The sequence below is a fragment of a genome, unplaced genomic scaffold (genome assembly GCF_019419815.1).
Source record: "Pyrus x bretschneideri cultivar Hongxiangsu unplaced genomic scaffold, Pyrus_bretschneideri_v1 Contig63, whole genome shotgun sequence".
Classification (NCBI taxonomy): domain Eukaryota; kingdom Viridiplantae; phylum Streptophyta; class Magnoliopsida; order Rosales; family Rosaceae; genus Pyrus; species Pyrus x bretschneideri.
The window spans coordinates 764,753-777,009 of NW_025999802.1; the positions used below are offsets into that span (position 1 = coordinate 764,753).

At 38.5% G+C, this 12,257-nt stretch overlaps 1 protein-coding gene and 1 non-coding gene across 2 annotated transcripts; both read left to right on the forward strand.

Moving 5' to 3' along the window:
• Positions 1-4,461: 4,461 nt before the first annotated feature.
• On the forward strand, positions 4,462-8,348 carry LOC103943130 (transmembrane 9 superfamily member 3). Its single transcript, XM_048572975.1, has 7 exons — positions 4,462-4,705; positions 4,838-4,878; positions 5,210-5,795; positions 5,895-6,032; positions 6,128-6,284; positions 6,382-6,866; positions 7,818-8,348. Exons 1-7 carry the CDS (start codon positions 4,557-4,559, stop codon positions 8,035-8,037), a joined length of 1,776 nt encoding a protein of 591 aa, XP_048428932.1. The 5' UTR covers positions 4,462-4,556; the 3' UTR covers positions 8,038-8,348.
• A 359-nt stretch (positions 8,349-8,707) lies between these two features.
• On the forward strand, positions 8,708-8,823 carry LOC125472084. The gene has a single exon (XR_007254041.1). It is a non-coding gene; the product is annotated as a U5 spliceosomal RNA (small nuclear RNA).
• Positions 8,824-12,257: the final 3,434 nt, after the last annotated feature.

Sequence of the window (12,257 nt, forward strand, 5' to 3'; positions counted from 1 at the left end):
AATAAATTTTGAAAAATCGTAACTGAAATACTCATGGTTTTAGATGATAATATAAAGTCAGAGGGGAAAGCCTTGGGGTTCAAGAATAAATGCTCTTTACACAAGAGCCATCAAATTTGTCACTTTTTTTTTGGTTAAACAAAGGGGCTAATGTTACGAGTTCAAAAGAGACTTTAGAAATATCAGACAATGATAATTGCTTGCATAAGATAAAACTTGCTCAAAATAGACCATACTCAAAGGATGAGAGAAGCTCAGGTTAGCCAACTCATCAACAACAAAATACATGTCACGACATATATATTAAATATTACATTCGCAATCCCGCAATAACATCGCATGGCAAGAAATAAGAAAATTTCCTTCAAACCAACTAAACTTGAGTTACCTATCACTTTGCTTTAGCTAGTTGTAGTGTACGGAAATATCACAAGAAACAAGACAAATTCCTTATTTCACAATGCAAGTGCCAACTTTTATGCAATCGAATGAGTGAAAACAGGTAAATTTGTAGCTTGATAAAGAAGTAGTGTTTGAATTGAAGATGCCATATACCATTAAACATATATACCTAGTGGCTTCATTTCCATTCCTATTGTTTGTGATGCCAACAACTACCATGTTTCAGTATCTTGTATAAGGGTTGATTATACAAGATTTTGAAACGTGATAATGTAGGAACTATAAATGGTTAGTCTTCAACAAGGATCACAAACAACATATCTTACATATAACATTACAAGAGTTGGCATTAAAAAGAGATCGACCATACCTGAGAACCCATCTGCCCAGCAACACCAACTGAAAAACCTGGTGCAGGCTGTGTTTACTGGTAACACATAAGAATTCTTCTACTCACTCAAGACCTTATGTTCCAATGGTGATAGGACCCTGATTACTGTAGACACCGAAATTTCAGTAAAAAAAATGTTCACCAATGCATTAAAGTTTTGACGTGTCAAGGCATACATGGCATACGCCACGTGTTGTACAAATTGTACACGTGGCGTGTGACTCAACAAAATAGGAAGAAATACCCTTGAAGGATTAAACAAGTTTTTCTTCTCATTTTGGGCAATGACAAGGCAAGTACATTTCAATCCATTGAGGATCAAAACAAGTTTTTCTTCTCATGTTGGGCAATGACAAGGCAAGCATACTTCAATCCATTACGGATCAAAGCAAGTTTTTCTCATTTGGGCAATGACAAAGCATACACATTTCAAGTTTAAAATGGTGTTAAGTGGGAAATTAGGCCATAAGTTACACCACTTCAAGTTTAAAATGGTATTAAGTGGGAAATTAGGCCATAAATTACACCACTTCAAGTTTTAAATGGTATTAAGTGGGAAATTAGGCAATAAGTTACACCACTTCAATTTCAATATTGCATTAAGTGGGAAAATTATGCAATGGTGCTTGGAAAAGAAAAAAATATTTTGTGGTGGTGATTCATTCTCAAAGCCTATAAATAGGCTTCTCCATCAAGGTATCAAGCATCAAGGAATTCACAAATACATTTCTCTACTCCAAAATTAGAAGAGAATTCCCCAAATCCTTGAAGCTTTGAAACTCCAAAGCTTCCAACCATCCAAATTCCCAAGAATTCCGAAGAATCAAGAAAGCTCTCTCTTCGTTCTTCGTTAAACTATTATTCAAGATCAAGCCCCGACGGCCCTTGAAGAACTTACACCAACTCAAGATCAAGCCCCGACGGTCCTTGAAGAAAGTGTTCATTGTTCATCATCCGTTCATCCTAAGCTCAAGCCCCAACGGCCCTTTGGATCAACAACATCAACAAATCCACACATCCAACCGTTCTTTAAGATCAAGCCCAAAAGCCCTTGAAGAACACACAACTATTCTTCAAGATCAAGCCCAAAAGCCCTTGAAGAAAACCAACTGTTCATTCAAGATCAAGCCTCGACGGCCCTTGAAGAAAACCAACCGTTCTTCAAGATTAAGCCCAAAAGCCCTTGAAGATCCGCTCATCCATCAACCTTCAAGATCAAGCCCAAAAGCCCTTGAAGAAATCCACACAACCATTATTCAAGATCAAGCCCCAACGGCCCTTGAAGAAAGCGTTCATCATTCATCATCCGTTCATCCTAAGATCAAGCCCCAACGGCCCTTTGGATCAACGACCTTAACAAACCCATACACCCATTCTTCAAGATCAAGCCCAACGCCCCTTGAAGATCCATTCATCAACTGTTCATCCTTAGATCAAGCCCCTACGGCCCCTTGGATCAATAAACAAATCCACACATCTATTCTTCAAGATCAAGCCCAAAAGCCCTTGAAGATCTGCTCATCCATCAACATTCAAGATCAAGCCCCGAAGGCCCTTGAAGAAACTTCCATCAACCTTCAAGATCAAAGCCACAAAGGCCCTTGAAGAAACTTACAACTGTTCATCCAAGATCAAGCCTCGACGGCCCTTGGATCAACAAATCTACATCTTACGAAGATAGAATCAGAGGACCAAATTCGAGAGAGATCGTAACCCCAAAATCATAAACACAAAAATATTATTTTGTACACGTTATTCTTGTTTCTTGTTTCAAGGAACTTTCGTGTTCACAATTACATAACGTGTTCTTTGTGAGCAGGGAATCCTTTATTTTATCGAACTGAACTTCTCCAACTTCCATCTATCAAGATGATTGGATAGCAACTGCTATGAACTGCAGCAATCAGTTTCTTTTGACGTGGAGCAATGCAAGCATCCTTATCACGTCCCATATCCGTTAATTCTAGGAGATCAGTTATTGACATGGCCATGACTTATAATTGGTTTGAACCCACGTTTAGGTATCCTTATCATGATATGTGTAAGTTCAAAACCTAACAGATAATTGTTGGCATCACACATAATAGCAAGTGAATTCTTAAAAAAAAACATTTAAAATGCTTTGCAAAAAACATCAATTATGTCATTTTTCTTAGTGTAAAAATATCGATATACTAAAAAAAAAAAAAAAAACCACCAATCGAAGGCGGGTGATCGACTCTTTGTGGCAAGACAGGTCGTGATATTTAGAAGTAATCCCTACAAACAATAGCACTTCCCACCTTCAAAAATAAGCCGTACATATACATGTTAATTAAGCTAGTTAACCTATGTGTTTGCCTTCTTTTCCTTAAGGTACTAACCAAGATTACGAAAGGAATAATTACAGCATCACATAAAGAGTGGTTGTTATGTGTTTCTTTTTCTTCTTTGGAATAATGTTATAGCATCACGTAATGAGCTGCTAAGTTGGTAGCTGTCATTTTGTTTCCTTTTTTGTAAATGATAGTGTAAAAATAGGTTATCTATTGTGTGGTTTAACCAAACTCTCATTTTCCTTAGTGTAAAAATATCGATGTACTCAAAAAAAAAAAAAAACACCAATCGAAGGCGGGTGATCGACTCTTGGTGGCAAGACAGGTCGTGATATTTATAAGTAATCCCTACAAACAATAGCACCCCCCACCTTCAAAAATAAGCCGTACATATACATGTTAAGCTAATTAACCAATGTGTTTGCCTTCTTACACTCAAATTCGAAAACCTCTTCTTCCAATTTGGAGTAGCTCAAAAGTTGTCTTAGAATGGGCTCCTGAGAGTGAGGCCTAAATCTGCTTTGCGGTTTGTTTTGTTTTGGGCCTGCTTCTTAATCCAAGCAAGCATTTATGTCTTCATCTTTTAGGTCAAAGTCCAATTTATTAACTAGGCCCAATACAGTTATGGAGGCTTTGGCAAACACATGCGACATGCCAGTCAGCGCTAGGACCCAGCGGGTTGAGGCTAGTCGACCACTTGCACGAGCCCAAACTTCTATTTGTGAATGAAAAAGTTGAAAATAATGGGCCGTTGATTTAAATGTTCAAATTTAAATTAATTTTTTTAATTTTAATTTATAAATTAAAACTAACAATTCAATTCCTAAGATTGAATATGATCAAATTTAACGATAAATAAAAAAAATAAACGATTCCAATTTAAATCTAAATGCTAAAACAATTGAAAAATCGTTTGCGAGTAGATTTATCAAAATTTTAATATTTATCGTAATTTAAATATTTTTAATTTAAAATAATCATAAAAATAATTTAAAATAATCTACATGAATCTTATTTATAAAAAAAAAAAGTTACTAAGTTTTTTTTTTTTTTGCCTAAATTAATTTTTTAGTGATCTCAAACAAAAATTCATGTCAAAATCATTCAAGAACAAACATTATTTTAGATTAAAACCTAAAATTTATAGGCTAAAAGTTTAGATTTTGAATAATTAATTAAAACACCAAATATTTATGCGGTAAAATTGAAATATACCTTTTGCAACTAGAAAAAAAGAAAAGAAAAGAAAAAGAAATATAAGATCCTCTAATCCCACAACAGAAGTTGTTGCCGAGTCGCTGACAAGAAAGAGAAAAAAAAAAAGAGTAAAATTAATTATTTAAAAAAATATAATTATCCGGTTGCTTTAGTTCCTTCGTTCATTGGCTCACTTTCTCCGGTTGAAAAAATATCACTCGATCTTCTTCTTCTTCTTCTCCGTCGAGACCATGAAGAACCTCCCTACCGCTCTTCTACTCGCCGTTCTAATCGTGTGCACCGCCACTCTCGTGAGATCGGACGCTTCCGACCACCGCTACAACGAAGGCGACGCCGTCCCCCTCTACGCCAACAAAGTCGGCCCCTTCCACAACCCCAGGTAACCCTATCAAATCTCATCCAGATCTGACTTCGGATCTGAATTTCGTTCTCCATTTTCTGAAATTCTTCATGCAAGTTCTGATTTTTGAAGATTATTAATCTATCTTTGTATCTGTTTGTTTGGTTGCAGCGAAACGTATCGGTATTTTGATCTGCCCTTCTGCTCAGCAGGTTTTGCATCTCAAATTCTTTGCCTTTACATTCTTCGTTCCATATGTAATTGTAAATTTTAGCTGCGAATTAGAAAAAATGTGCATAAAATTCTGAAATAGTGGCTTGTCTTGCGGAATTTTCACTGGAATTTCTATTTCGGGGAGTTAATATGTTGGGAACTGCGGAGTGATTGTCCCTATAAACATTTTTGATCGATGGAAGCAAAGTTTTGGGTTTTAAAATTATGATAATGATGCAGTTCTGATCGTGGAGTTTGTTTCTTGATGCATTTGCTGTGTTATTGCCTCTTTTGGTTATTAATTTGTTGGCAAATGGATGTAAATGTTAGGTGATGTGAAGGAGAAGAGGGAGGCGCTCGGAGAGGTGTTGAATGGGGATCGGCTTGTTAGTGCTCCCTATAATCTTGAGTTCAGAAAAGATAAGGACTCTGAGGTTGCTTGTAGAACGATGCTGACCAAGGAAGAAGTTGTGCAGTTTCGAACTGCTGTGAAAAAAGACTACTACTTCCAAATGTATTATGATGATTTGCCCATCTGGGGCTTTTTGGGAAAGGTTGACAAGGAAGGAAAAACTGACCCGAGGGAATACAAATATTTCCTTTACAAGCATATCCAATTTGATGCTCGGTACAATAAAGACCGTGTCATTGAAATCACCGCCAAGATGGATCCTCATTCTGTTGTAGACTTGACAGAGGACAAGGATGTTGATGCAGATTTCATGTACAGTGTAAAATGGTCGGATACAAACATTCCCTTCGAGAATAGAATGGATAAATACTCACAGTCCTCTTCACTGCCACATCACTTGGAAATTCATTGGTTCTCAATCATAAATTCATGCGTCACGGTTCTCCTTTTGACGGGTTTTCTTGCAACGATTCTCATGCGAGTCCTGAAGAACGATTTCATGAAGTGAGATTTATTTTCTGCGCCTTGATGTTTTCTGAAAATCTCCGGGTTTTCTGTTTAGATTGTTGTTGTCACTTATCATTTATTTAATTTCTTAATAAGGTATGCACAAGATGAGGAAGCTGCTGATGACCAAGAAGAGACTGGATGGAAGTACATTCATGGTGATGTTTTCCGGTTCCCCCAGCACAAATCTTTGTTTGCTGCTGCCCATGGTTCTGGAACCCAGCTGTTCACTCTGTGAGGATCTTATTGCAATTTTTTTAGATGTATGAATTTCGTTTTATTACATATTAGTATTAAAGGCTACCCTTTCTTCCTTTATTCATTTCCAGCACAATATTCATCTTTATGCTCGCACTGGTTGGTGTATTTTATCCATACAACCGAGGCGCTTTATTCACTGCGCTTGTGGTCATATATGCACTGACTTCTGGCATTGCGGGATATACTGCAACTTCTTTCTATTGTCAGCTTGAAGGAAAAAACTGGGTAAGTTAACTGGATTCTGTTCGGCGACAAATACAACTTATGGTTTATGCTTTTAAAGTGAAACGGAATCATTTAGTTTCCATTTTCTGGTTGACAGGTGAGAAATTTGTTACTTACTGGGTGCCTTTTCTGCGGGCCTCTGTTCCTGACTTTCTGCTTCCTTAACACTGTTGCAATTGCTTATAGTGCAACCGCAGCTCTTCCTTTTGGTACTATTGTGGTAATTGTTCTTATTTGGACATTGGTAACATCACCATTGCTTGTTTTGGGTGGTATTGCCGGGAAAAACAGCAAGGCTGAGTTCCAAGCTCCTGTTCGCACCACAAAGTATCCTCGAGAAATTCCACCTCTTCCATGGTACAGGACTACCATTCCTCAGATGGCAATGGCTGGGTTTCTCCCTTTCAGTGCAATATACATTGAACTTTACTACATATTTGCCAGCGTCTGGGGTCACAGGATTTACACAATCTACAGCATCCTGTTTATTGTATTTATTATTCTTTTGATTGTCACTGCCTTTATAACTGTGGCTTTGACCTATTTCCAACTTGCTGCCGAAGATCATGGGTGGTGGTGGAGGTAAAAACATCTTTCTTGCATTGAGTTTTCCATATATACTCGTAATCTTTCTTCTATTCTAGGTTACATTGCTTATATCCTAGAAGTTAGGTTTAGTTTCCTGTTTTGTTTCAAGCTTTTTCTTTTGTTACGTGTTTTCTAAGTTAAACTTCTGCTGTGGATTTGAAGCAAAAACAAATAAGATACAAGAAATGCTCATAATATGTTTCGAAGTATGAGAATTTCTGAAATTCAGTAGATGAAGTTGTTTGGTACTAATGGTCTTCGGGGTTTTCAAGTTGTTTTCTCTATGATGTTATGTGCTTTCAGTGACTAGTGTCATTACTTTTGAGTTATGACCATGTCAAGCCAGCTCTTCGTGACTCCTATGAAGCCACTATGTTGCTGTATTTTGTAAGTAGGCCATCTTATGAGAGGTTGACTAGCAAGGACATGCTTTTGTCCCAAGTATGGTATCTACGACATGTGCTTTGTAATTCACAGGGGTGGAGCATTTCATCATTATCATATTCTCCATGATCCATCCTGTGTACGGGTGATTTCATGGTTCTTATACCTTCTGATAACAGACTAACGGGGTTCTTGAAAAGCATGATTATGTAATTGATAGCATCAGAGGGAGCTCTATTTTTAAATTCAAGGAATGATGTTTCATAGAAAGTACAGTTAATACTTCCGATTATGCAAAGGCGAATACAAGATTATTGATGTTCCCTAGAAAGGATTAATGAGACTCAAATCAATTTTCGGATCATCATAGTTCTTCTTTCCATTTGTATCATGATTTGTGCCTTGCTGCATTATGATTTTTCTTCTTCCTTATTATTCATTGAAATTTGTGTGATAGTATAGAGTTTTCATCCCTACATATAGCAGAGCATATATTTATTATGTCTTCCTCTTTCTATCACTTGTGTGGCTGGACTAATGGGAGTTCTTGGTTTGCGACAGGTCTTTCCTATGCGGTGGATCTACTGGCCTCTTCATCTATGGCTATTGCTTGTATTATTACTACGCCCGTTCAGATATGACTGGCTTTATGCAAACGTCTTTCTTCTTCGGTTACATGGCTTGCATTTGCTACGGCTTCTTCCTCATGCTAGGCACCGTAGGTTTCCGAGCAGCTTTGCTGTTTGTTCGTCACATTTACAAGTCCATCAAGTGTGAGTAGGTGGTCGGTTGATGGGTCTGGCGCGTAGGCCCTCCTGTCTTCCTTTTTTATGATAGGAAAAAGTCGGTATTTTTGTTAGAAGGTAGGCGAGAGGGTGCCTTCAGAAGCAGAGGAAGCAGCGAGCCTTCGCGAATCAAATCTTTCGGGGCCTCTGTTGCGCGTTTGCTTCAGGCGTAGGGAAAATTTGGGGCATTAGGGTTTCACTAGATTTATGTCATAGAACAGAAGTATGAATGTGGGGGAACGCAAGAGATTGCTGTATGGCCGCATTTTACCCCACTCTCTGAAATGACTCTTTCCATATTAGCTTATCCTTATTTGTCCATTTAGCATTTTACGTTCAAATCCAATAATCGTTCGGAAGGAAGGAAGCAAACCTTCATTTTGGATGAACAATTGTCCTTGATTACATCCAAATATCCAATATTTCACCAAATGACTTGTTATTTGCTATTACGAGGATCCGAAAATATGGAGGGATGCTCCTCTAGCTCTGGTAGATGTGGCTTCGGTTTCCGCTTTTGGAATGAACCAAATCTTCGCAAGTTGGATTCGAACCTACGATCTGTCAGTTAACACTGGATTTGTATATAGATAGGGTAAATATTACAATACAATGGCCGCTATACACAGCCATTCGGCGAGCAGCAGATTTCATTTGAACGTACGCAGCCGTGCGGTGACCATAAAGCGAACTATTCTTTCGCCTTTTACTTAATAATATACCGTGTGTTCGTCGCTTAAAGCAGCATACGCCTCTTTTGGAGGGTATTTCCTTAGTGTCCCCTACATTTCTTGTTCAAAAGTTCTACGAATGTTCTACTCTAATGGTAATATTCCTTAAACTTGTCGTTAGTTGAGCTAAACTGTTATACTAGAGTTAAAAAGTGCTGCTATCCTCACTCTGATGGTAATATTCCTTAATCGAATATATATATATATTGTGGTTTTGAAGAATGTACTCATGTTTTGGTACAATATTTTTTTGGTTAATTTCACACATAATAGTATAATTCATATTTTAATATTTTTAATCCCACAAATTAGTATAATTTATATTCTAATATTTTTAATCGCACAAATTATGGGTTTTTATTTAAAATCTCATTAATATAAACAACTATAAATTTCAATTTTTAACTAAAAAAATATAGTAGCATACATAAAAATAAATTATCACATTAATTTCAAGGATTTCGATCAAAATTGAAAATCAACAAGGTTTTAGTCAAAGAATATAAATAGTTAGGAACTGTATCCAAAGTCTTCCTAATATTTTTATAATTGTTGCATGTATTATAGGAATGTAATTACCAATTGTAATTAGTTTTATGGTAGAACATCAACTTCTTCATAATATTAGAGCGTAAACCTGATGGCTCTAACAAACAAACATAAAGATGATAGAATATTCTCTCGCGTGTATTAGGTTCGTGGAATGCCATTGTTCTTACAACGAACTCATTATATGGCCTAACCCAAACTGCTCTATATTGTAAAATATTATTGAACAAACAAAATGCCAATTTGTATTGAATTACAACAGAATCTCTTGCATGAATAACTAAATTAATTAAACATTACAACATAATCTCTTACACGAACCCGGTTTTCTCTTTGTTGGGCTCGTGCATGGTTATTTGGTTGTAGCTGGAGTATGCGTCCAAGAAATTGAGCAACTGGTTCCTAAAAGTAGAATCTACTAGTAGATCGATTTGGGGAATTGGATAAAGATCCTTTAGGCATGCTTTGTTGAGGTTGGTGTAGTCTACGCAAACCCTCCATTTGCCCTTCTTTTTCTTTATTACTAGCACGATGTTGGCAAGCCACGTTGAGTGTGCTATCTCTTCTATGAATCTGGCCTCCAATAGCTTGTTGATTTTCACTTCGATGATCTCCACTCATTCGAGTGCGAAATGTCTTCTCTTTTGGATCATCGGTTTGGCAGCAGGGTCAACGTGCAGCTTGTGGCAAGCTATCTTATGTCAATGCCAGGCATGTCGAAAGGTGACAGTGCGAATATGTCACGATTTTCCCTAAGGAAAGCCGTGAGTTCCTCATTTTCTTTCGAGCTCAAACGTGAGCCGATTCTAGTAGTCTTCTTCAGCTGATGGGGATAAAAAATGATGTGCTCGGTGTCCTCTTCGGGTTTCCATCCTGTCTCGTTTGCTGGCGCATTTATTTAGACACAATCTTCTTGATCTGTCAGATGTGATTGTTATTTGGTAGCTTTGTCGTCCCTTTGGACCTTAGTAGCCTCTACGAAGGTAGGAGTCTTTTTTTTTTTTACTCATTCAGTATTTGCACAGTGCATCGTCGAGATGTGGCCTAATCAGACTTGATTTCTTTGATTCCTCATCCCGAGATGCATAATCAAAATTTTTGATACTTGACGGAGGTTACAACGTCCAGCTTTATCAGCTAAGGTTGCCCTATAATCCTATTGTAAGAAGATAGGTCACTTACTATCGTGAACATTTGCTTCGAGACAACTGGCGGTGTTCTCATGTCAAGTGTAATGTTGCTGATGTAGTTAATGTGTGTCCGTTGAATCCAGTGAGTACATTCGCTCGAAGTATGATTGTGCTTTCCAGCCCCATCTTCTGAATTACTGAAAGCTGAAGTAGGTTGATTGCACTTCCATTATCAACCATCATTTTGTCGACTATAACATGGGGTAATTGGACGGATATCACTAGTGCGTTGTCGTGTGGAAAATCGACGCTTCCTGCTCGGTGAAGCCAATGATGGGTTTAGGTTAGGTGTTAAATGCCTGGAACTGTGAGACTAGTAGAGTCTGCTGGATCTTTCTCTTCTTGGAGTTGTTAGTGGGTCCTAGGCGCTCGAATTCGGCGAAGATGCCATTGATACAGATTGTCTTGGTTGGCGGTTCTTCGTCGGCATCTACGTTTTTCTCGGATGCGCATCTGGCTTGTCTAAGTATCTGTCGACCTTGCCTTCTTTCACCAGTTGTTCTAGGTAGTTCCTCCAAGTGTAGCAATCGTCAATTGTGTGACCAGGACCACGATTGAATGCACAATACTTAGTGTGGTCCAACTTAGAGATATCTCCCTTTGATTGCTTTGGCAGCTTGAACCATAGTTGTTCTTGATGTCGTGGGGGATTTGGTGGATCAGGATCGAGAACTTAGAATAGTTCTTTGGCGTCAGACCTCCTTTAGTTGGGGATCGGTCCTTGCTGCTTGGCTTTCTGCCTACTTTTGTTGTTGTACTCTTTCCCGTCTTCCTTCTTTTAAGCTACTGCTGATTTTTTTCAAGGCTGCTCGAGTGCCTTGTTTGCTCGTCGGGCCTCGTCCCAAGGTGCATGCTTCTCTACCAGAGCGAATGAGTCTGCCAGAGTTAGATCTTCTTTCATGATCAATTTTCCAGTAGCGGATGGTCTGCTGGGAGTTTTTTTTGAAAGGATGCACAAGCTATCGAGTTGTTGCATTCGATTATCTTTGCCTTCTTTGCTTTAAACCTTTTCACATAGTCACAAAGTGACTCTTTTGGGTTCTTCTTGATGTTGAACGAGTGGTTAGTTTTTCTTGATCGAGCGATAGAATGAATATTCTTTAGTGAAAACCAAAGAAAGTTTGTCGAAATGCCAGATGGATTTTGGCGGTAGGGTGTGGAACCAATCTTGCACCTCGCCTTGTACAGTGGTGGCGATATCTTACACATGAAAGCATTGTTATTTCGATAGAGGATTATTGAGCTTTAGTAGTACTTTAGATGTTTCTCCGGGTCTTCATCCCCTTTGAAGGATGTGAAATGTGACATGCTAAACTTGTGTGGAGGCTCTGCCTACTAGATCTCATCCGTGAATGATGACTTGCTTATGTTGGTCATGTCCCGTCGTAGTGCCTCGTCAGTGACCTCATTGCGGTTGGAAATCGCAAAATCATTTGATTAGGAACTTCTCTACTTCCTTCTGAATTTTCCTTTGTTGGGGGTAGCAGAACTCTCAGCTGCCCCTGGTCGTGACCTGCTAGTTTAGGCTGCTCTTCCATGTGCTCGGCTCTTCTATTGCTGCGGTTGCGGTGCATGTGGTACGTTCCTAGTAGGCGACCGAATTACTCGTAGGCTGCCGGTTGAACTTGAGTCGGTTTGTGTGACTGCTTGTCTCCGTCTATCGTGCTACCTACTCTGATGTGAGGTGGATGATGCTCCTTGCGGGCTTAGCCGTGAATGAACACTCAACCGTGAGTGTATGCTTTT

Bases quoted from the DNA above. Each gene is read 5' to 3' on its own strand.
- LOC103943130 (XM_048572975.1), top strand. From the start codon at position 4,557: ATGAAGAACCTCCCTACCGCTCTTCTACTCGCCGTTCTAATCGTGTGC. The intron at 4,706-4,837 runs GTAACCCTATCA...GTTTGGTTGCAG, and splicing joins GGCCCCTTCCACAACCCCAG to CGAAACGTATCGGTATTTTG. The intron at 6,033-6,127 runs GTGAGGATCTTA...ATTCATTTCCAG, and splicing joins GGAACCCAGCTGTTCACTCT to CACAATATTCATCTTTATGC.